This window comes from Caenorhabditis remanei, chromosome I, assembly GCF_010183535.1.
Source record: "Caenorhabditis remanei strain PX506 chromosome I, whole genome shotgun sequence".
NCBI lineage: Eukaryota > Metazoa > Nematoda > Chromadorea > Rhabditida > Rhabditidae > Caenorhabditis > Caenorhabditis remanei.
In genome coordinates this window covers 8,482,624-8,505,122 of record NC_071328.1, presented here as the reverse complement: position 1 = coordinate 8,505,122, position 22,499 = coordinate 8,482,624, and the positions used below count along the sequence as shown (strand labels likewise).

At 38.7% G+C, this 22,499-nt stretch overlaps 6 protein-coding genes across 6 annotated transcripts; 3 read left to right on the top strand and 3 right to left on the bottom strand.

The window, feature by feature from the left end:
* Nucleotides 1-229: 229 nt before the first annotated feature.
* Nucleotides 230-1,992, bottom strand: GCK72_001730 (uncharacterized protein; the record flags this gene model as incomplete). The annotated part of the gene is made up of 5 exons (XM_003114666.2): nucleotides 230-570; nucleotides 618-748; nucleotides 827-1,527; nucleotides 1,575-1,633; nucleotides 1,677-1,992. 5 exons carry the CDS (start codon nucleotides 1,990-1,992, stop codon nucleotides 230-232), a joined length of 1,548 nt encoding a protein of 515 aa, XP_003114714.2.
* An 879-nt stretch (nucleotides 1,993-2,871) lies between these two features.
* Nucleotides 2,872-4,948, top strand: GCK72_001729 (uncharacterized protein; the record flags this gene model as incomplete). The annotated part of the gene is made up of 7 exons (XM_053723098.1): nucleotides 2,872-3,048; nucleotides 3,152-3,247; nucleotides 3,291-3,642; nucleotides 3,718-3,811; nucleotides 3,863-4,395; nucleotides 4,442-4,689; nucleotides 4,742-4,948. 7 exons carry the CDS (start codon nucleotides 2,872-2,874, stop codon nucleotides 4,946-4,948), a joined length of 1,707 nt encoding a protein of 568 aa, XP_053591743.1.
* Nucleotides 4,949-5,546: 598 nt separating this feature from the next.
* Nucleotides 5,547-7,902, bottom strand: GCK72_001728 (uncharacterized protein; the record flags this gene model as incomplete). The annotated part of the gene is made up of 7 exons (XM_053723097.1): nucleotides 5,547-5,911; nucleotides 6,223-6,670; nucleotides 6,767-6,859; nucleotides 6,905-7,245; nucleotides 7,352-7,519; nucleotides 7,570-7,726; nucleotides 7,777-7,902. The coding sequence occupies 7 exons, from the start codon at nucleotides 7,900-7,902 to the stop codon at nucleotides 5,547-5,549; spliced, it is 1,698 nt and encodes a 565-aa protein (XP_053591742.1).
* Nucleotides 7,903-8,372: 470 nt separating this feature from the next.
* Nucleotides 8,373-10,097, top strand: GCK72_001727 (uncharacterized protein; the record flags this gene model as incomplete). Its single annotated transcript, XM_053723096.1, has 6 exons — nucleotides 8,373-8,576; nucleotides 8,629-8,877; nucleotides 8,931-9,144; nucleotides 9,189-9,404; nucleotides 9,456-9,883; nucleotides 9,933-10,097. 6 exons carry the CDS (start codon nucleotides 8,373-8,375, stop codon nucleotides 10,095-10,097), a joined length of 1,476 nt encoding a protein of 491 aa, XP_053591741.1.
* Nucleotides 10,098-11,190: 1,093 nt separating this feature from the next.
* GCK72_001726 (uncharacterized protein) lies at nucleotides 11,191-14,396 on the bottom strand (the record flags this gene model as incomplete). The annotated part of the gene is made up of 6 exons (XM_053723095.1): nucleotides 11,191-11,271; nucleotides 11,353-11,595; nucleotides 11,642-12,906; nucleotides 13,150-13,360; nucleotides 13,475-13,693; nucleotides 13,989-14,396. The coding sequence occupies 6 exons, from the start codon at nucleotides 14,394-14,396 to the stop codon at nucleotides 11,191-11,193; spliced, it is 2,427 nt and encodes an 808-aa protein (XP_053591740.1).
* Nucleotides 14,397-16,811: 2,415 nt separating this feature from the next.
* Nucleotides 16,812-21,909, top strand: GCK72_001725 (uncharacterized protein; the record flags this gene model as incomplete). Its single annotated transcript, XM_053723094.1, has 10 exons — nucleotides 16,812-17,058; nucleotides 17,192-17,475; nucleotides 18,021-18,229; nucleotides 19,562-19,917; nucleotides 20,054-20,775; nucleotides 20,821-21,178; nucleotides 21,273-21,406; nucleotides 21,453-21,516; nucleotides 21,568-21,651; nucleotides 21,839-21,909. The coding sequence occupies 10 exons, from the start codon at nucleotides 16,812-16,814 to the stop codon at nucleotides 21,907-21,909; spliced, it is 2,529 nt and encodes an 842-aa protein (XP_053591739.1).
* Nucleotides 21,910-22,499: the final 590 nt, after the last annotated feature.

The following is a 22,499-nucleotide window of genomic DNA, read 5'->3' as shown; positions in this document are numbered from 1 at the left end:
CTGCTTGGAAGAATAATGTAGTCATTGAGAATGTGGATTCAGAGAATTTTGCCAAAATATTTCCACTTAGACTACTCGAGTTTGGACTACTTGACTGGCCAGTGAGCCGATGGCCTGTATTTACTCTGCTGTGGGTGAAAAAACTATTAAAATAATTCCATGTTGTATACATATTATCCCGTAGTTAGGAAGCATTCGAATCAATACGGCCGTTTATTCAAGCAGACATTCAATCTTTTAAATCGGGTACAACCTTAACTTTTGCACCACAATGTTTATATCTACAAAATTCGGTTCTAAATCTGAAGTAGGCCGTTTTTCCTTCTTCAGATCGACATCCTAGGAAAATTTTTGTTGTGTGGAAGAATTGAAGATTCTTATCCCATTCCAAATAAAATTTCCACATTGAATCATGACGTATGAGTGGTTCCAATGGTGTCCACTTGATATGAATAATAATACTCATTTTTACTGCGACTGAAGATACAGACTCATGAACATTCAAGCCATATCCCTCTATTTTGCCATTCGACATCTTATTTTTTGCCCAGAATTCGCGTTCAGCTATTTCTTTAAAAAAAATAAAAATTTGAATTCGTCGCCGTAAGGAAACATACCAACTGTTTCATTCCATGTAGTACCCAATTCACAAGAGTCGATTGAGAACCCTTTCGGTCCGAATAGGTCTGTTAGAGCATCGGGAAACTTATACCACAATTCTGGGGTCGTCGCCATAAGTTTATCGAGTCTAGAAATAAAATTGATTTTTTAGAATTTTATTCGAAAACTCATGTAATATGAAGAACAGAATACTGCATGTACGTACCTCCTTACAATTAGATCTTTGTAAACTCTACTATGTTTTGCCATCACTTCTTTTTCAACCCGAGGAACGAGATTACACATAACTTCGAAGTGGTCAATCTTCCCGAATGTACCCTCGTTTTGATTCAATACTAGTTTGAAATCAAAAGTCTCAACGGGTTCATCCTCTTTGTATCCAATCTGGACTTTCACAGTGATGCGGAAAGTATATTTCCTGCCTTCAGCTGCAATCATAGTGAGGGACGTGTAGTTTTCATCAGGCGGATGATACATCACTGAGAATTTCTTCCACCAATTGATCATATCGTTTCTTGTGAGAGTAACTGGTTCCCCTTCGATACAAACACTTCCAGAGAAGTCGTTTTCTTTAGAGAGTAATTCGAGCCAATCACTTGAAAACTCTCCGTTTCGATGCTGCTTGAAGATACTCATAAACTGCGAAGGGATCAAATCGCTCAATTGCTCTTTTATACTTGGAATAATTCCTCCGTGTTCAGTACATGCACCTATTTGTAAGATTTTAGTTATCCAATACTGGCCCCATTCACCAAATGTTTGCAAAGTGACAACCACTTCCATGTGTATCACATAGGTGTCCGTGACATTGTATCCCAAGGTGGCATGATGATTTTCGAATGAAATCGAAAAAGTCAAGTAATCATTTCCCTGATTTGTATCCACAACTAGTTTACGTGATATCTTCTGAAATAAAGAGAATGAGAGAAATACTAAAAACATCTACTCATCACCTCTCCGTCATTCTTCAGAAAATTCTTTCTTGCTCTCTTCAAGTGATCAATGAATTGAACTGTAATCAGTTGTATTTTCATCAGGTTTCTTAATGAATTTACCGTAATTCAAATCCTTTTCTCCACAAATAGATCCTATGAAACCATCAGCTCTTATCAGTTCAGACAATACTGTTGCACTCCATTCAGACTTTTCATTGTCTTTCGAGGATTGTCCGTGAAGAAGGTTACCCACCAAATTGACAGTTTGACCACGAGCATAGTCATAATCATCCGAGACAATCGGGAAGAAAATTCGACGGTCCTGCTGATTGTACCGTCTTCCGACTTTCTTGAGAACATTCTCAATTTTTCCGGCATCCAGGATGGCGATGGCTCCGAGAAGGAGAAGCAGAGCGAGAGTACGATGAGGTTTCATATTACTCAACGACAATCAAATTACGACGACTTTTTGATTGATTTTATCTGGATTTGACTTCATTATAAAGATGTTTTAAATAGTTCACGGGGTTATGAGACCACGGGCTGGGTCACGAATCAAATCTATTCACTTTTTTGCTCCATCGTTTGATTAAAAAAACAAACTACAGTTGGCGCCGCAGTCTCATTCTTCGCGGTAGGAATGGTTCGATGGGTCGAATGGCGTCGGTGCGCAAAAATCTTCAGAAGTCAGAGATTGACTTCAAGTACTTGAAGACGTCAGGTGATTCACAATTAACCGATTCTCAATTTCCGGATTGCGAGATCTTCAAAAGCAAGGAGCGTCTAGAAACAAGCCACGAAGAAGTCAATATTAAGGAGGTAGTAAAAACAAGGTTCTTCTCCAGAATCAAAAATCTTATGACGTAAAAAACTTGGGAGTTTTTTTTGCAAGAAGTGATGGAAGACTGTCAAAGAAGAACTGAAAATTTGCAGAATATCTTCCAGGAAGAATAGAACCCAATTTTCGTTTCTGTTTTTTGGAAAGACGAATTGTTGACCTGCTTTACAGTGTTAAGCCGTAAATAAATGTTTCTCATCGAACATCAGTTTTTTCTAGTAGAGAAACTACCAAAATCACTAGTGAATTTTGATGATCTGACTCTTCTTGTTCCGATTATCAGCGTGTTCTTTTCCACAAACTGTAAAACGTTTCCACGTGTTACCCATTGTCAACCCTTCTTACCCCCGAAAAGCAATTATTTTTCAATCTATTTATTTCCTCGCCCCTTATTATTCTTCCCTCTCCAAATCAATTCTCTCGGATTACCAAACGGGTTCGATATTTGAAAAAAGAAGTAGAAGAAGAGAACAGAAGATGCATTTCAAACACGCATTTATCACATGTCTTCTCGTTTTCATCCTTCATATTGCCGCTACTTCGGCCGTTGAAAATCCAGATGGTCTTCAGTGTGAACCGCCTGAAATGGCGGCCGATGGTCAGAAGAAAATAAACATCATGTACTTGGTGGATAAGTTTCTAGATCCGGATACGGTAAGTGTCTAGCCTACTGGGAGAGTACTGGTGACGACTCAACCCATCCACGTTTGAAATCACACTCTGATTATGAACCATCTATCAACTAAAACCATTGCAGCTGCTTCGTTTGAAACATATTTTCAAAGTAATCTCCTGTAGAACTCCATCAGTTGATAAAATCATGAACTTGGTGATGTCGTATTCCAGTGAGCAAGTGGGTACTATCATCAGACTCCTTGTCATCTGCTTCTTTTCAGCAAGTTCCGGGAAAAGACGTCAAAAGTTCTGACGTTTTGCTAGATCTCTACCGGGAAATAACAGATAAAAGCGCTTCCACATCCACACCATGTGAACGTTTCAGTCGAGCTCTCGGACGGGCTCCAGCTCCATTTTTGGATCGTGAAAATGTTCATTTCATAGTTCCAATGCTTGAGGATAAAAACGATCCGACTTGCTTTCTGAAAGCTTTTCAAGCGGAATTCAAAGATGATTTACGAAAAAGAAACTTTTATTTCAACGGAATTTTGATCAACTCGGGTTCCGACACGGCGTTCCATCAAGCAGTGCGAGTCGTCGTTCCAGATTTGACCACTGCCGTCAATACTAGCAGTAAGTAAGCTGGAATTTTCTGGGTTATTATCTATCTTTTCCGATTTTTAAATGAATTTACAATCTCATTTTCAGGAACGAAAATTGACAGTTTCCGGGGAGTTACGTCGGAGGAAAAAAAAATAGTGATGACTGAATCTGATGAGTTAATTGATAACCTCACTGATATGTAAATACTTCTTCTCACCTGACATCCGATTTCATCGTTCCGAAATTCCAGGGTTGAACAGATTGTATCTAATCGTGTCAAACGTGATTGGGAAGAAATATTGACAAGTTCAACGTCTTTTACTTCTCAGCCTCCAAACACTTCGACGTCTTCCCTAGTTTCGACTACGGGTAATTCAACATCGACTTCCGAATCATCCACGGAAACTATTCTGAATTCAACGACAACGTCATCTGAATCAACTACAACCGAGAACACGACACCAACGTCGTCTGAGTCAACGATTCTGAATACAACGACGACATCGCCTCCATTGGTTGTCGATCGCAATGAAGGACTTGTCTTTTTAGAAGGAAATGTTGATTCGGAGTTTAGTAACACTACAGTCGGTCAAAACGCCACAACAGCAATATCATATTCAGCCCTTTACGAAAAAAATGAAAATGAAGAGTCTTCAGATGAAGATTATGATGGCGCCGAGGCCGGAGAAGACTTAGAAATGGCTTCTGGTTTAAAGAATGGAGAAAATAATACCAAAACAGTGATTGAATATTACAATCCTTCTGAATTAGAGCATAGACATAGTGAGTCGGTTTGTTCTCCTCTATACCTCTAAAATCTCAATTCCAGAATCCATTGACGCCAATCTTCTCATTTACGTCTTGCTCCTTCTATTACTCATCTGGCTTTTCTGCATTTTTCTCTGTCTTGTTTGGATGTTCTACTGTGCGAAAAAAAGAAAAAATAAGCTGATTGATCATGCCGAGGAGCAAAGTCAACTATTGTTACCACTTTTGGAGAAGGGACCGCCCGAACCGGTTACACCCAAGCCATCCATTTCTACAGAAAGTGACGAAGACGACGCAGAGTGGAACAATGTGAGTAAATTATATAATACTAGAACTCATTTCTCATGACTGAAATTTCTAGATCAAACCAGCCATTTACACTGATTCAACTGCCCAGAATCAGTCAAAATCTGAAGTTGAAAGTGTGAAACAACCATCAAAAGAAGCACAATTTGCCCCAGTTGAAGTGTCAGAATTAGAGGAGAATAAAGAAGATGATATCACAAATAGACCAAGACGTGCAGGATACTTAGCTCCGAAGAGAACTTCTGATTTTCGTTTTGATTAATACTTGAGAGAAAACTGTTTCATAGTGAATAAGATGAATAAAGTGTTATGTTTGTGAATATGAAACAATTCGTTCCCTTTCTTCTGTTGGTTTGAAGGTTTTCAAACTGAAACAGAAATATTGAGTATGGTTGAGAGGCTATCCTCGGCAGTCGTGCTGCAACTTAGGTCGGAAGTTGAGGTCGATTCGGCTTTAAATCGGATATTTCAGACTTTAAGTCAGATCTAGGTCACCTTGTGATGAGATCTCGTTGTAAACTACTATCTCATTCCCACAACACTCTAATATTGATAGTACGTCATACTATATAGCTTCTGTAGTGCGGCTGTAGGCTACGATGACATTTATTGGAAGATCTAATAAATGCTCTCCTCTGGGCTTTTATACCAAGAATGGAGGCGGAACTTCTAATATTACAAATAGTAAGTTAGAAGAAAGACGATGATTCAGGCAGACGGTGAATCATCAAAGAGTGGTAAGATGAAAAATTTCAAAACAAAGAACATGTAACTATGACTCTTACATCAAGGAAAAAGAAGACAAACGATTTATTACACACCACAAATTTTAATTTCAGAATAAGTAGAATCATCTTTCCTTATTCTTCTACAATCTTCACTTCAACCATCTTCGAACAAAAGAATCCAAGTTCTCCATCGCATCCGATATCATCCAAAAATCCAGGACTGTCTGGATCCGCCCAACCTGGAGTGCCGTATACAAACGTCAGGCATTCTTGATTTCTATTCGCATAATCTGGATTGTTGATAGTCTTCCCGTTTTTCCACCAACTATCCTCAAATTCTTGACTGTGAGCGATTCCGTCTTCCCATTGAATGACTCTTCGGCGAGCGCATTCGTCGTTTCTGTCTTCGGAGTATTTATTAATTTTTAGACATTTTGAACTACGTCTGCCACCGAGCCACAATTGAACATTCAACAGATTTTTTTCAGCCGCCAGGTCTGAAAATAATTGTTTTGTTTTCTGATATTACGTACAGATAAAAATAAAAACAATATGTAGGATGTCCTAACTGTAAGTTTCCTGAATTGAGCAACGGAATAGAGCCTAACCGAATTGAGAAGTTAAAATAAGGAAAAAAAGAACAATTTCTAAAACAAACAAATGAAACAAATGATATTTTCTGTTTTTTAATGACTATAGATAGCTACATCTATTTTGAAGTTTTCTGACTTTCTGATAATGCTTCTACACATTTTATTCCTCTTTAGTAGTGCAATCAAACAATAGAGATAAAATTGAAAAACTATACTTGCTAAATCCTCTGCCTCTTTGCTTGAATCCATTCCAGTCAGAACAGCCTTATCTTCCGCACATTTCTTCTTTGCTATCTCGTAAGTCACCTCTTCTAGGTAAAGTTTATGGGCAACAACTTCCCCGTTTGATCGTACAAATACATTATAACCTTCAGGTGGATCATATGTAAATTTGACCGATTTTCCAAGTTTACACCAAATAGGAAGTGATCTACTATCAGACATAACTTTCACTTTTGTTTTTTGGCCTGGAAACTGAACAATTGCAGAACTGAGCATGTTATCGCATGTCGGTTTGTCGTCATCTTCAATCGTTTTTACTGGGAAATCAGCAACTTTCGAGTTGTCTACTCGAACTTTGAATTCAGGTATGATAGATGTACATTGGTTTCCTCCTGTCGATGGCCGTTTCATTTCAGCACCGGAGCGAGTAAGTAGGAACTTCTGAAATAATCACATTAGTCAACCATGGGGCTCACTGAGAAATTCTATCAGAATGGCCGTATGGAAAGCAGGAAAAATAACGAATCAGTTTCTTACATTTTGCATCTTTACTTCTGATAATTTATCAATATTTCCTTGGTCTGGAACAAATGGGCTATTGGCATCAAACAAGAATGGTTTCAAGACTTTCTGAAAAGAAGGAACAATATTTTAACTTCTAAATTCGTAACAAACCTTACAAACATCTAAATTAGTTGAACTTCTAGTGTAAGAAGAAGCAGAACGAACAAGTATTCCATTATTCACTGAAACGCTTGGATAATAAATTTCAGAATATCTTCTTCCGAGATAATTGATTTCTGCTGCTGTTACTGGTGGTTTATATTCACAAAGAACTTCTAACTTGATCTTCGGATTGATTCTAATCAGAGAATTCGGTGGAACTGAGAAATCAAAATGTTTTCCAGTGAAAGCAAGAGCAAGAGCACTTCCATCAACTGTCCCTGTCGATTGGATGTATTGATCCCATGTCTCCGTGGCATTCACCCAGATTTGACCTACTCCACGGAAGTATCCTGCATAAGTTCTTGCTCGAATTTTCAATGAAGACATTTTAAAATATTTTATGATAGGATCTTGTATTATATCAAACAAGTAATACACTATTTACGATAAACTCACTTTTCCAAACTCCTGGAATATATCGATGATGCATGAATGCAATGTATCCTCCATTTTTGTCACACATTTCCTTCGCCTCATCGTACGTCGCCACTATTTCAGAATTAGGTCTCATGAAACAATGCCCGAACATTTGAACCCATCCTCTCTTGCATGCCAAAGTAGCCTCTGAATTCACATTTCGGGTTTGAAGTCATCTGAATTAGACATGTTCTAACCAACAAAACATTGGGTCGTCTGTCGTCCATCACTCTCCTTTACAATTTCAGCGTCCAGGAGTCTCCATGGAGCGAACAGTTCACAGAACTCTGTAGCGTCGGCCTTGTCTCGAGTGGAAACTTTGAAATTCATTCTACAGGTGTCACCGGTGATGGACTGGAAGAAAAAGTTGGAATTCTTTGTGTTTTCAGTCTTCCTGAAAGTACCTGTGGATCACTTCTCTGTCTCCATATTCCATTCATCTTAGCACATGTTTTGTTGAGGCTGTCGTCGGTTTGCAACTGAGCCAATGTCGTTGAAATCAAACAGAAAATGAGAGTGAACGGTCTCATTCTTCACTTCGTCCGTTTGTTTGAAGAAGTTTTGTCTGTTTTTTCTGCTTTTTCAGAATGAAATACGAGACTTCTTGAAGACTTAATCAGTTTGATTTTTTGATAAAAAGGAAAATGAGGCGGTCAGAGGTCGGAGATTGATTGTCACCACGTGAAGATTTCTTACGGTAAAACTACCATAAGATCGTCTAAACTGATTCAACTTTACACGTAAGCATTCTAATATGAACCTTTTTGGCGTATACAACACTTCCCCTATGAAACTTCCGTGTGAATATCATTTCTGTTTCATAATTAATTATTATTACGTGTATTTTTATAACGTGCTAATCGGGCGTTCCAGAAACCCGATTGGATCGTTATCTTTATGTATTTAAGTTGGATGGTTTTCCCGGTCCAACGGTTTAGTCTGAGTTCGTAAAATAATAGGCTCTCTCCGACACCGGCACCCCAGAACACGAAAAATTCTTATGGAGGAGTTGGAAGAACAACCCACCCAAACATATACTTATTCTCCGACGACGTCTTCCGATGTACGATCAAATCGAAGTGATGACATGGAGCCGAGAAGTATTTTAGAGACTTATGCTCCGAAAATATTGACATCAATGGAGACGGTGGCAGATGAGGAAGCGGAGAATGTACCAGAGACGATGTGTCAGATATTCAGCCAGGTTATTCTGACTTGAATGCTTCCCGAATTCTGAAAATTTGATTGGTTTTCAGAGTCTTATTCCGTTTTTTCTTGGTGGATGTGGATCTATTTCGGCTGGTCTTTTACTAACATTTGCTAATAAACAATTGAAATTAATCGAAGAGATTCCTGAATTTCTAGTCCTGATGCCACCGTTACAAGGATTACGTGGCAATCTGGACATGACATTCTCATCAAGAATGTCCACTTTAGCACATAAAGGAGCGTTCGCCGAGAAAGGAATTCTGAGTAAAGTCAGGAGAAATGCAGCTGTTTCACAGGTTTGTTTTTACAGTCAATTGAATAAAGAAGCAGATAAATATCATACTTCCAGGCCCTTTCAATATTGGTATGTCTAACCGCCAACTTGATTTCGTATTTTATTGTCTTTGTGACACCTTCATTAGGTGATTCTTCAACTAACTCCACTGACACATCAGCATTTTCAAATGACTCGTCTCATGACCTGAATAACATCGAAAGTTCTCTCTTTCTCACTGGATCTTCTATCTTATCAGTTGCTGTCAACTGTTTCGTGTGCACTTCTTGTGAGTTGCGGACATCCAGACTTTCAGAAATTCGTATATTTCAGTTCTATTCACAATTGTGTTTTTTGCATGGAAAAAAGACTACAATCCGGATAATATTGTTGCTCCATTAGGTGCCAGTATCAGTGATATGTTGACAATTGGCTCAATGCTATTCTTCTGTTATCTCCTTCGACCGTATGCTGGATTCTCGAGTGCCGTCCCAATTGTAATCATTATCTGTGCAATATGCAGTGTTCCAGTTTGGATGTGGTTAGGATGTGAGTCATTTCTATTTTATTCATTATTACCATTCAAAATCCAATTTTTAGGGAAAGATGATATGGCAGTAAGAACAGCAAAAGAACAGTGCCTTACTCTCGTCTTTGCAGCAATTGTCAGTTGTGGCGCTGGATTTTTACAAAGTGAAGGGGCAATGACATATCCAAATTATCCTGCATATCAAACATTGATATCTGGTTTAGCTGGAAACCGCGGAGCAGTTCTTGCTTCCAGAATATCATCTCATCTGGAAGTTCACAAGAATTCTGAATTGGGATGGGATCAAAGACTATGGCCAATTACGTATTACCGATCGAATTGTTCAGAATCTCGAACCGCTCGTCTCCTGTTATTCACAGCACTTCCATTTCAAATGTTTTTTGTTGGAATTTCAACGGTTATGTCATATGGAATGTATGATCCTGTTGAACAGGATTATCGATTTTTCATTGCTTATGCTATTGTTGTTTTGATTCAGGTCCGCTTATCCCCAACATCACTTTCGGCTTCAATATTCTTTTTTTCAGCAATCAACAATTCTTTATCTAGCTCAACTTCTTGTTTTCACACTCTGGAAATTCCAACTCGACCCGGACAATCATGCAATTCCTCTGCTCACATCAGCAGCAGATGTATGTGGATGTGGATTACTGTATAGCTTATTCTTGACACTGGACAAATCTTTTGGGTAAAAAGTGTTTTTAATTTGAAACCAGCTATTCATTTTTATATTTCAGATGTGTCAAACGGGAGTGATTGTTCTGAAGAATCGGAAATTTAGAAGTGACATAAAAAGTTTTCTCTCAAGTTTTCACAAAAATTAAATCATTTCAAGACCCAATAAAAATAATGAATTTCCCTCAATAGCATTTTTGTCGTTTTTAACAGTGAAAGAGCATTCAAACGTATTACGAACTATAGTCGTTCAGAAGCTTCTGCTCTGAAGAGAAACAATTTATCTTGCTACAAACAAGCCTGGTTGTCGCAGGTACACTGGGGTCGCTATTTTTCGAGACACTACTCAGGCAATTTAAGATTAATCTAAGTAGACACGGCGTCCGCCTTATTCGCTTGAATCGTGACATGATAAGATTAGTGCCGCGGCACATTAGATTGATGAACCGCCTTGTAAGTTATAATCACCAATTCCAGAATACAAGGAGCGACTATACTAAATAGTTAAATACGAAAAGATCCAGAAACTAAGAAGTCATTTTGAAATGCATGGTTTATTATCATCAATTCAATTCAAACATTATATCGATGTAATTCCAAAACAAAAAATGGAACAAAAAGCGAGACGAGTCGTATGGATTGAGAGAATAAGGAGATAATGTGGAAACGAGTGACGACAGTCAGAAAATAGTATAACGTTGAAAGAAGAAAGAGACACAAAAAGGAAATTACACGAAATAATAATGTCCGGACAAAGAAAAAAGTAAAAGGCTACATTCAACACAAGGAACACGGTAATTTCGAGGAGGAAAATAGAGAAAAAGAAATAAAAGTCTTAGGCGTCAGAAAAAAGATAGGTTATAGAAAAACGAATGAAAAAGTTAGGCATGAAGAGGAGATTTTGATTGGAAAGTAGGGACGAGATGGACCAAGAACAGACTAAGAAAATAAATTATTCAATAAATTTTGCAAAAAAGCAAATAAAAAATAAAAAAGAGATATTTAGGAAAAAAAAAAGAAATGATTAAAGTAGTAACAATCACAGAAAATTTTTTTAAAGACGTGGGATAGAGAAATAAAAACTAATTTAAAAAAGGATAAATACAAAAGTTAGAAGACGAACTCCTCATCAGAAGTCATTGTCATGTCGATGGCCCAACGGAATTTCTCGCGATGAGTTTTGGTGAATACCTAGAAAAATAAATCGATTTCAAATAGGGAAACGAATGATTGAATTTTTTTAAAAAAACGATTTTTCAGTCATGAACAAACCTTCTCTAATGGCACTTCGTACTTCTTGCACCAGGCAACGGTAATACGTGGATCAATGTAGTTGAGTTTAGAGGTACCCAAGGCGATTTGCTTGTTCTCATCTTTGTCCGTTCGTGAAATTTTCAATTTCTTCAGCTGTTCTTTCAATCGATCGTATTTCTTTTGAGCTTTTTCCTTTTCAGCACCACGAGCATGTTTCAAGGCTTCTTCAGCTTCCTTGACTTCTTTCTTTTTGTCTTTTATCTGGAATGAAAGAATTGACCAATTTCTGGTTTCACTTTTAAGTTACCTTCTGCTCCAGTTTCTCCATAGACTGATCAAAGGTTTTTGAGACAGCCCGTTGATGGTTACATAGAATAGCAACCTGACGATTAGCACGATTGTAAGAAAGAATTTTAGCAGCCACATTGTCCTTGGGATTTGTCAATTTCAAAAGCTGATCTTGCAATGTAATCGAAGCATTGTAGGTACGAAACACTTTTACAGTCAATCCATCCATCAAACTTCTTAAATGCTCATTGAGGGTAGCAGTATCCAATCTGTCGAAAAGATCATCTCCGGCTTTTTTGTTCTCCATAAATAACTTCAAGTTCTTGAAAACACGCTTCTCAACAGCTACTCGATTATAATAACGGATAGAATCTTTTCCGAGGAAATCAAATTCAACGACAAACTCCTTTTCTTTCTTGTCGGTCTCATTGAGTTTCGCAGAATCAAATAGCTTGATATGTTCATAACGAAGTGAACAACAACCAACAGTATCCGCTGACTCATCAACATCTTTTTCGTTACCAGCACGAAGAGCCAATTTATCAATGAAATAGAGAGCAGTAGCGCGTTGACGTATTCTCATCTCTTTTGATTTGAAGTCTTCTGTATATCTTTCACGAATTCCACCAATCTTCTTTTTGAGTCTCCGAGCAGTCTCGTACTTTTCATAATCTTTCTCTCCTTTGATTTTTGAAGATGGATTGAGCATGATGTATTTGTTCTGCCCTAAAACACTTTCCGTCCAAGAACAAAGCCATGTGACCGTGTTATCATGTCGAACTTCCTTCCATTTGTGACCTGGTGGTGGTTTCGGAATTTCCGTGTCTTTGCCGCAATTTATGATAACATCTTCCGGGCGAATACGCCTTTTGAGCATTCCCATTTTTGGATGTCCACCTCTTCCGCGAAAAACCCCAGGTGGTTCGATCCGGAAATTTGCGATTTTTTGCCGATGTCCGTCGATTACAGCTATTCCATAGATTTTTACTTCTCCTTCTTTTTCCTCTTTTATCTTTAACTTCTCTTCTTTGGTCATCGCCTTTCGAATCTCTCGCTGCTCTTTCTGGTAAACATCGATAGCTCGGAAGTCACACTTCTTCAAATCGACTATTCTTTCCCGCTCTCCAGTAGTCATCACTTTTCTCCAGTCCTTCATAAAGTTTTTATTGAATGCATCCATCGTAGAATACTCGTGATCAAGAACACCAGCATAAAAAGTGGCACATTCCTCTGCTTCCAGGCTCAACTTCATTCGTTCTCCGTTGTACTTGAAGTGGACATGATCTAAAAAAAACATAACGTGTTACTGTAGAATTATGCGATTTCTACTGAAAAGTTATGAATTCAATTTTTGTGCAAGGAACGCTCGCTAAGCTCACTTGAGGAGACCACGCCCATTTCTTGCGGCAGTTTTCAAAAATTGAACGCAGTGTTGAAATGGGAGTGGACGTGACTGCCGAGAAGGGGCCGGGTTCTTGCACAGAAAAATTGAATTCATAATAATCCTGTGTGTCTCGTATGAATTACCTGGCAGAGGAACGTATGGCGGAGCGAAGAGTGGCCCGCAGTGTTGTAGAGAATTCCATTTAACACCGTCAGGTTTCTTATCCTCCTTCCACCATTCCCATACATCTTCCGCTTCCTCTTTCACTTTCTTCTTTGATGGCTCCTTCTTCACATCTTTCTTAGCTGACGATGTGCTTGGCTTGCTCTTCTCCGCGGTTTTTGACTTCTTTTTCTGAAAAGAATACGGTTAGAGCAAGGCCACTGAAATTGATGTGAGTAAAGCAACACATATAAAACAAATTCCCTTATTCGAACAACACATCCAAGCAAAACAACAACACAACACCTTCGTTTTCTGGTCTTCCTCGTCGTCACTGTCTTCTGATTCATCTTCTTCCTTCTTAACCTTTTTTTTCCGTTCTTTCTCTCGTCGTTTCTTTTCCTTCTTTTCCTGTTTCCGCCGTCTGTGTTCTTCTTTCTCTCTTTGTTTTCGTTCTTCTTCTGTCTCTTCGGAATCAGAGCCGTCTTCAGAAGTAGCTGACGACGTTCCGTCTTCTTGTTTCACCTGAAAGCGTTGGGGTAAATCGTGAGGGGTGGCATGCAGAGCATATTCATTTTTCTATACCCCAGGAAGTATTGTAATATGTGAGGAAATAACAAAAACGGGATCGTTATTTGGGTTTGTTTTTGTTAAAATCAAGTTAACGTCATACATGTTCACAAAACCTTCATGCAATCTCTTTTCTCGGGCGATGACGTCTTCGATTTGTCAAATGTGTAAGGTTAAGCAAGCCAACATTACAAGTGAAAAAATAGGGGAACTGAATTATTCTCAAACCGCAGAATAAAATATAACTTACCGGAGGTTTTACATCTTCCTCGCTATAATCAGCATCTGATTCCTCATCACTACTACCGCGATTCTTCTTTTTATTACTCTTTTTTTGTTTCTTTTTTTCTGGTTTATAATCATCCGATTCATCACCATCACTTTCTTCTTTCTTTCCGTTCTTCTTAGAAGAAGACGCCGATTTCCTTTTTTCAGGTTTATACTCTCCTTCACTATCCGACCCACTTTCAGCAGCTTTCCTTTTGTTTTTATTCTTCTTCTTACTGCTTTTCATAATTTCGGCGAAAGTGGCATTGTCATCAGACAACATCGGTTCTTCTTTTACCTCCTGTTTGATTTCATCATTACCATTCGAATCGTACGTTGTTGTACCATTGCCATTTGAGTGATGATGATTGTGACTTGAAACAGGACTCATTTGGAAAATCTCTGGATCCGAATGATATTTGTGTCAGGAGGCGTGAATCGAAGGAAGAGTGTATCACTGAAATATAAAGGGAATTTGACAACGTGATTTTTGAAAACGTATTCAAAGATAATATCTATCTCAACCGGAACCTTTGAATTAAAATAATAATTACAGAATCACTGAACGTATTACACCGTAGTTCACCTTACGCACGCCGCGGCGAGTCCCACCACGAATATCCTCAAAGTCCGAGAATGACTTTGAGAAGTTGTTCGTGGTAGGACCCGCCAAGGGGAAAGGTTATGGAAAAGAGAAATAATACTCACAAAACATTAAACTGAACTGAATAGAACTAGTTATTCTTGATGATGTCGTAAAGATCGAGAAGAAATAGGTGGGGCAGTATTCGAAAGATGATGGGAAAAGATGTAAAATCCTACAAAAAATAGAAACGACCAATAAAGAAATGATTGTTGAGGAAAAGCGATTATTACAATTACATAGAACTATGTAAAGAAGGATTCGTAATTATTGATATTTTTTTAATGTTACAAAATTTATGACAACTTCGTTTGAGAGAGAGAGATACTCCACCTTTGAAATTTCAGAATTTATCTATTTCTCCCCTTTCTTCTCTTCTATATTTCCTTTCACTTGATCTCAAGGTCCAATGTGAAGTGACGATTAAAGGACGAGGAAAAGGGCGTCCAATCTACTGCACCCGAAATGTCCTTTTCCGTCTGCTAGGACTCGGGCGGTGTCAAGACCCTTCTCTGCGTCTCACTACACTTGGCGCGGGGCGCCCAATGAATAGGAGAGCAGTTCATGACGAATGGACAGCTGCCTTTTGCAATACTCGTTTATTTATGCGGATAGTCGATTAGGAAAAGAGAGTGAAAAAAAGTCCTATTCGGATTTCAGTGAGCAGGTTACTGAAGCTTCAACGGTGGTTGAAAAGTATTTTTTTTTCAACTTGAAAACTGCCACGATAAAAAGTGATGAATTACGGAAACCGCTTGATGACACCTAAAGAATCTGAAAAACCTTAATATAAAGGAGCGACCGGGAACATCAGAATACAGTAAAATATTCTACTGTTCTTTACGAATTTGTTTGCAGATGACATCTTGACCCAAGTGCACACATAATGCAAGGCATATAGGCACACTTAGGACTGTTGCGATTGACCGCCTTGTCAATATGGAGAGTTGACGTTTGAATATCAGGACGAAAGAGAGAAAGTTTCAGCTAAAGTTAAGTCGAAAGCGTTTATAGACTAGACAAACGAGCTTGTTTCCAATTCCAATTCCATTCCAATAATTAGAGACGGTAACTTTGGAAACAAGTGAGAGCCGGCGTAGTCAGAGAAACATGTTTTGGAACATAACATCATGCAAGATGGATGGAAAATATAATCTGATAGCTGGAAATCAAACTTGTGGAATTGAGAGTAATTACACTAAGGAACTGCAGTGACACGTAGTTTTTTGTTTCTTTATCGCTTTTGGAACAAAGTCAATGATATCTCACTTTTTAAGCTAATTTCTCCACAAGAGCCCTCATTAAACCGATCATTTTTGATAGAAAATTCCCTAAACGTCGTGAGAAACTGATCAGGCAGTGTAAAATCGATAACGTGATAAATTGTATTTTTTGAGACAATCGGCCGAAAATCATTGGAACATGCCAATTTTTTCACAATTCATGGATGGAAATTGATGATTTTTTGAGGTTATGTGAAGAAAAATGCGGAGAATCCAACAAAATAAAGAAAAACCCGCAAAAATCCGGGCACCGGCGACTGGGAAATGTTCAAAAAACTACAAAGTCCGCCGTGTTATTTCGTGCCAGACGGTGGCGCGGGGCGGTCGCGTCGCGTGTCTCCTGAACTCGGAGCGCACATACTGACCCCTCTGGTCGTGCCAATTTTCGCCGATTTTCACAAAGTTTCGGGTTTTCCCACGACGGTTTCATCGATTTTGAAAATTCACCACTTACGAACAATGCTTGAATTTGTGTTTTGGCTGTGTAGAATATCTGAGTTCTTCCTAAATAATCAGTACAGTTTAGCTTACGTTTAAGTTATTGAGACTATCGATTGAAGTCAATCCTATATTTACAACTTTTGGAAACCAAAGTACAGAATAAAACAATTGAAAGAGAAATGCCTATATTTAGGAATTGTGCTATGATATTACATTTTAATTGCCCGAGTGGGGATTCGTCTATTCCTGTTTTGATTACGCTCTTCAAAATTGACTTTTATAAAAGGCTAATTAGACGTAGAAAGTGTTTTAAAAAATTACCATTCCAAGCCTCAAATATCAAGTTTTTGTTATTTATTCTCTCAGGTTTTTTCAACGTTCATTACACGTTAAGTTCTTTTTTATATTGCCGAGAAATTTTAAAAAAAAGTTTATAGAAATGACACGACCGCAGCAGCCACGAATAGATTTGAATCATGGATACATGCGATTCATTCGAAGGAATCAACTGGATCGCGACGAATACGACCGGGTGCACGAGCAACGAAAGTCAGAGATTCGAGAACGAATCGGTGAATCGCAGAGATCCATTGAACCAGTAAAGAAACCAAATGTCTATATCCCACCACATCTACGGCGTCAATTGAAAGAAATAGAGGAGAAGAGGGTTGAAGCTTCTGAGAAAGGTTTGTGATAGAACTCCGAGGGAAGGGAGAATATGTGAAATATGTGAGAAATAGGACATACACGTATACTTATTTCAATCTTGAAATTTCTCTAACCATTTTTTACGTTAATTCAGACCATATGCATTTGCAGCTCCCCGCTCCATATGCCGATCGGATTCCGACTCGCAAGACGACGAAAAAGAAATTTGTCCTATTCTGAAAAAACAAAGAGAAGCAGACGACCATGTACGAAAGCAAGTTCGTCGTAGAATTGAACGAACTTATCCAACCGTTGATGATATATGTTGCACATTGGCTAACTACAGTCTGCAGGAGACATCGGAGAGATATTCTATTAGAGATGGAGAGGAGGATCTATTCACGTTGGAGTTGACACTGAAAAATGGAGATAAGAAGACGATTGGGGTGCCTCGGGTAACGAAAAATTTTTTAAATTTAAATCTGGAATAGCATTTTTTGATATATGTAATAGAAGTTCTGAAAGTTTACGTGCTCTTTAGCAGCGCTGTCGGGAAACTCATTGTCATTGGAATTTTAAGCAGCGCCACGTGTAATTCTAGGTGGAATAAGACAAATAAGCAAGACTATTTCTCAATAACGTTTCACCTAAATTGTTTTTAGTTTGCGTTAGTTTTTGAATCTCAGATTTAGAAATACAAACAGATGCAATTTTGTTCATTTTTTATTTGACAGTTGTTACGAATCTATTCTTGAACAATGACTTTCCGGGTTAAACAGGCACCTGGAAAGCTAATGCATTTACTTGCCAATTCAATTATTCTATTGAAAAAAGTACGAAAATAGATGAAAAAATGTGTTGTCTTCCGAGAAGGATGGCAATTACCGTGTAACATGTATTAGAATGTTTATTGAAGACGACATAAAAAGTAAAACGACCAAACGAACTCTTTAGAGATTTTCCGAATTCTGTAGTTGATATTAAATTATAAAATTTTCAGAACACCAAAGCAGCTCGCCTTGCAAAATCTCTCTCCCGAGAGTACAATTTCGACGATTCTCAATGTCGAAACTTACGAATTTTCATCGAAGAACAATTGGAACATCGACTTGCTCGCGAGGCAAGAAGATCCCGATCACCTGACCCTTCTGTTCCAACGTCTCCAATGTCATCAACGTCTTCGTCTTCCTCGTCGATTACTTTTTCTATGTAGCCGTAATCAATTCAGAGTATTTTTGTATAGAGCGATATTATTTAGGTGCTAAAAATAATTATTAGTAGATTTGACATATTTTACAAATTGCATCCCAGGTTACTTCCGATTTTCTACGCTTTTCGATTGCTCCTATTTTTATTTTTAGAACACTATTTTCATTACTTATTCTTTTTCTAGTATTTGGGTTATCACCGCTGCCTCTCTTCTCCCATCCAACTTTTTTTCTGTGTTCAATAATTCTGCTACGAGTTTTGCCCCTTCCACTTCTCCCAGTCTGTGTCTCCATCTCTGTGTCTTGTTTCTTCTTCCAACTCTACCGTCATGCCTCTTCTCTTCCTCGTCATCTGTACATCCAGTATTTTTTCCTAGTAATTTTAGGCCTAAAATTTTGTCTATAATTTTCTGTGTTTGATCTACTCTGTTTCCCCTCATTGTCTTGTCATCGTCGGGATTCACTCGCGCCATCATATCGCTTCGAGCTTATTTTCTTGTTTTTTCTTACTTGTTTTTATTTCGATCATCGACGAAAGTTATGACCAAAATGTTTTTAATGAAACGTTGCTATTTTTCGAACGCTTCAGAAGCGCTCGTTCTCTACTTTCTCGTTTTTTTGGTCGTTTTTATCGACTTTTCTATCTTCTTGTCCCGTTTGCACTTTTTGTTCTTTTCTTTTTACCCGTATTCTTAAACATCCTTATCAATTAATCTTGACATCTTATCATCAGTCTTACCACTGTCTCCTATCACATTTTTCGCGACCCTGTTCTTTTTCTTTTTGTATTCTTTTCATTTGGTTTCGAATCGCCTTACGATCTCGTGGTATGCCGCGGCCCGAAAAATTTCTGTAGCGAAGAACGATACTCCGCCATTTGCAGAGGTGGTCTTAGTTTAGTGACTACTGCCGTAAATCGACAATTTCGCATATGGACCTACCCACGAAGAAAACTTGTACCATTTAATGCAATTTAATTCTATTCACGAATGCAATTTAATGCATTTTTGTGCCATAAAAATGAATTATTTTGCGTTCGTGAATAGGCAAGTTTTCTTCGTGGGTAGGTCCAATAACGAACGGTTGCTGTAGTTAAAAAATTATCTGTATCTAAATAAATACAGCACGATTTCAGCTTCTCAATAGAAATTATCATTCACTTTTTTCTGAGTTTTAAAACTTTCTACTGACCAACTATTGCAGGTACTGTGGTATAATTTAGCTAAGCAGTTGTAGGAGAGTGAAATTTTTTGCTTTTAGATTGTTTTCAACTTTCTGGTTATTCTTGTTTCTTTTTGTCTCAGAATACTTTTCAAATTTTCATAATATTCAGGGCCCGGGCGCGCGTCCTCCCAACCGACTTCATCATTCCTAACATAATTAATCCACCACAACCGTTGCCGCAACAACCTCCTCGTCGGTTATACGCACACGATCAATCATCAGTGACGCCAATGACGATGGTGAAGACGTTGGTGGCGTTAGCTACCGAGCGAATGCTTCTCAAAACCAGCGGTCCTACATTTTTGCGTGGAATTGAGTTCATGTACGCAGCAGGTTTGGCGCCTGATCGTCTATCGGTTATGATGACCTCATCACACAAATATGTTCTCCAGTTTCACTCAAAATGCGATATAAGACCATTCGCGGCCAATTATCCGAATTTCGGGAGAGTTTTGAGAGGCATTGGTGAGTCGTGGAATGAATTGTGTAAAATGATTGTATGACCCTTTCTATGTTTAGTTTTGAAAAAAGTATGGATACAGCAAAGAAAATCATAGTAAAACTGGCTTGAACAAGTAAAGAATAATTATCCTTTTTTCAGTACACGTCCGCGAATGGCGTATAAAGTCGATTGAGTTCGTAAACGTAGCGTTTTATATGCGTGACGTTGACAATTTGGAGCGCGCCATCGAGAAACTTGGCGTGGAATTGGTTCTTCTCCGTAATTGTACATATCCGGGTGTTCAACGAGGAGATGAGGCTGTTAAATTTCTGTCAGCTCTTAATCGAAAAAAGCAGGCAGTTGTATGTGAATATGGCGATGATAGACTGAAACACAGAATTGGCAGACGGGCCAGTGGACACAGGACGCGAAGGGCAAGCAGAAACGGACAAGAAGTCGTGGCGCCACCAGGTGATGGTGCGGAAGCTATTATTGCTCCGGGAGCAGCACAACCAGCTGCCATTGTACAAGTCGGTGCACTAGAAGAGAATGTTCCGGCAGTAATTGCACCACATGGTGCTCGTGTGCACGGCGCTGCTCCTCACGGAATTCGTCGACCAATACCTCCTAATCCTGAACAAGTCCGTCAGATGCAACAGAATCCACAGATGATCCCTCCGCGACTGGCAGTTCCAGTCGAGCGAAACGCAGATGTTCCTCCAGCTGGAATAGCTCCAGCTCCCCGAGTTGTCGAGCCCCAAATTCGAATTCTTGGGCAACCAGCTGGTAACAGCAATGGGAGAGTTGTAGTCGGAGCACATGTATATGAGTTCCGTGCCATCGATGCGCCAAATGGAGATGCAACTCCCCGTTATCATAACGTAAGTTTCAAACAAATTTTTCATCGCCAATTATGAATTATTCAGGTCAATCATCTTATCAATGTGCTCAATGATAATTCGGCGAATGACGTTCGTGTAATTGTCCTCCCTAGTCGTGGCGGCGTTCCAGGAGCCGCAATCAATATTAACAATAACGATAACTACGTCTTTCGACAAATTACCCACCAAGAAGCTGTTGGAGCACCGCGACCCGGAGATCCCATTCAACATCATTTTGTTGCACCAATCAGAGGAGATCGTGCGATTCATATGGGCCAGCTCGGAAATGCTCAACAGCAACAACAGCAACAAGCTCAATACGATCAACAGCCGGCTCAGTTGATGGTGGCACCACAAGCTCCTCGACCACAACGATTTGTGCCACAGCAAGTGTGGGATGCTTGTAAGTGTCTTGTCAAACTTTGAGGTGTCTATCATGTAACTAAGCATGAAATGACCTGAAAATTTACTTATTATGAACGTATTCTTGATTACAGATCCAATAAATCGTGCCGATGCCGGTCAAATTCCACAAGTACAAGCAGCCGCGCCGGAGCCAGTTCCGATGTTTGGAGATGCTGTCAATGAACCACAGGTGCAAAGAAACGGAGATGAATCCAATGACTCAACGGTACTTTTCTTAATGCAAAAGTTCAAATCTTATTTTTCTTTTCCAGGATCGCGAAGAAATGGACGATGCCGAGCATCAGAGAAACGAGGCATTGAGAGATTTAGTCGCAGGTAAGAATATGTTTTCTGTTACACGTTTGCTAATCAATTTGAAAGATTTAGATCCCGAAGCCCAACCGAATTTCGCTCCAGTTGACGCACAAGCTGTGGATTTAGATATGCTGGAAGAAGAAGGGGAAGCTGAAGGTAATAAATTTGAATCTGTAAAATAGCTTGCTTTTGCGCTACATAATTCCTTGATTATTCCTTGAGGAAATTATCTTCCGAAGGATCAAGTTGAAAATGTATTTGTTGAAATACGTGGCCAATTCTTCTTCTCCTTAACAACAGTCATTCTTAAGACTTGTTATCATAATATTTTCGAAGTTTGCAGACGATGAAGTGATGGAAGGAGTCGTTATGGATGGACAGTTCATGATGGACGACCAAGCAGTCATGCAGTAACCACTTATTTCCTATTTACCCCTTCTCCTCACTTCCATTTCTTCTGTACCAATTCATTCTTCAATCCCTATCACTTTGTTTCTCTCAACTTCTTTCTCTTATGCTTCTCGTCGAAATTTCGAGTATCCGGGTAGTTTTTAGGATATCATGTGCAGTGTTCCTTTCCTTCCAGTTTCTCCATTGTCATCAAATAATCTTACTTCAACAGAAAGTTCGAATAATTTCATTAATTAGAGTTATTTCATCTTTCGTCGGTATTTCCTTCCCGAGTTTCTCACCCGATTCCACATTTTCATTTAACTGATTTAATGTGCCTTACCCTTTGTTATCCACCTACCAATAGATAATTGATACCATTCACAGCTTCAATAATCCCAGTGGTGTTTTCTCAATAATTTTTTATTCCGATTTGAATTCCCTTTTTTCAAAATTATGTCACTTTTTTGTCGTATCCTGTTGGAGAGTTGAGTTTGTTAGAAATAGGAGGGAGTTTGAAAATGTACAAACTTTCATATATTCCCGGTTTTCCAAAATCCCTACTATTCACTGACACTCAATAACCAAGAATATTCCATGTCTCTTTCTTTTCT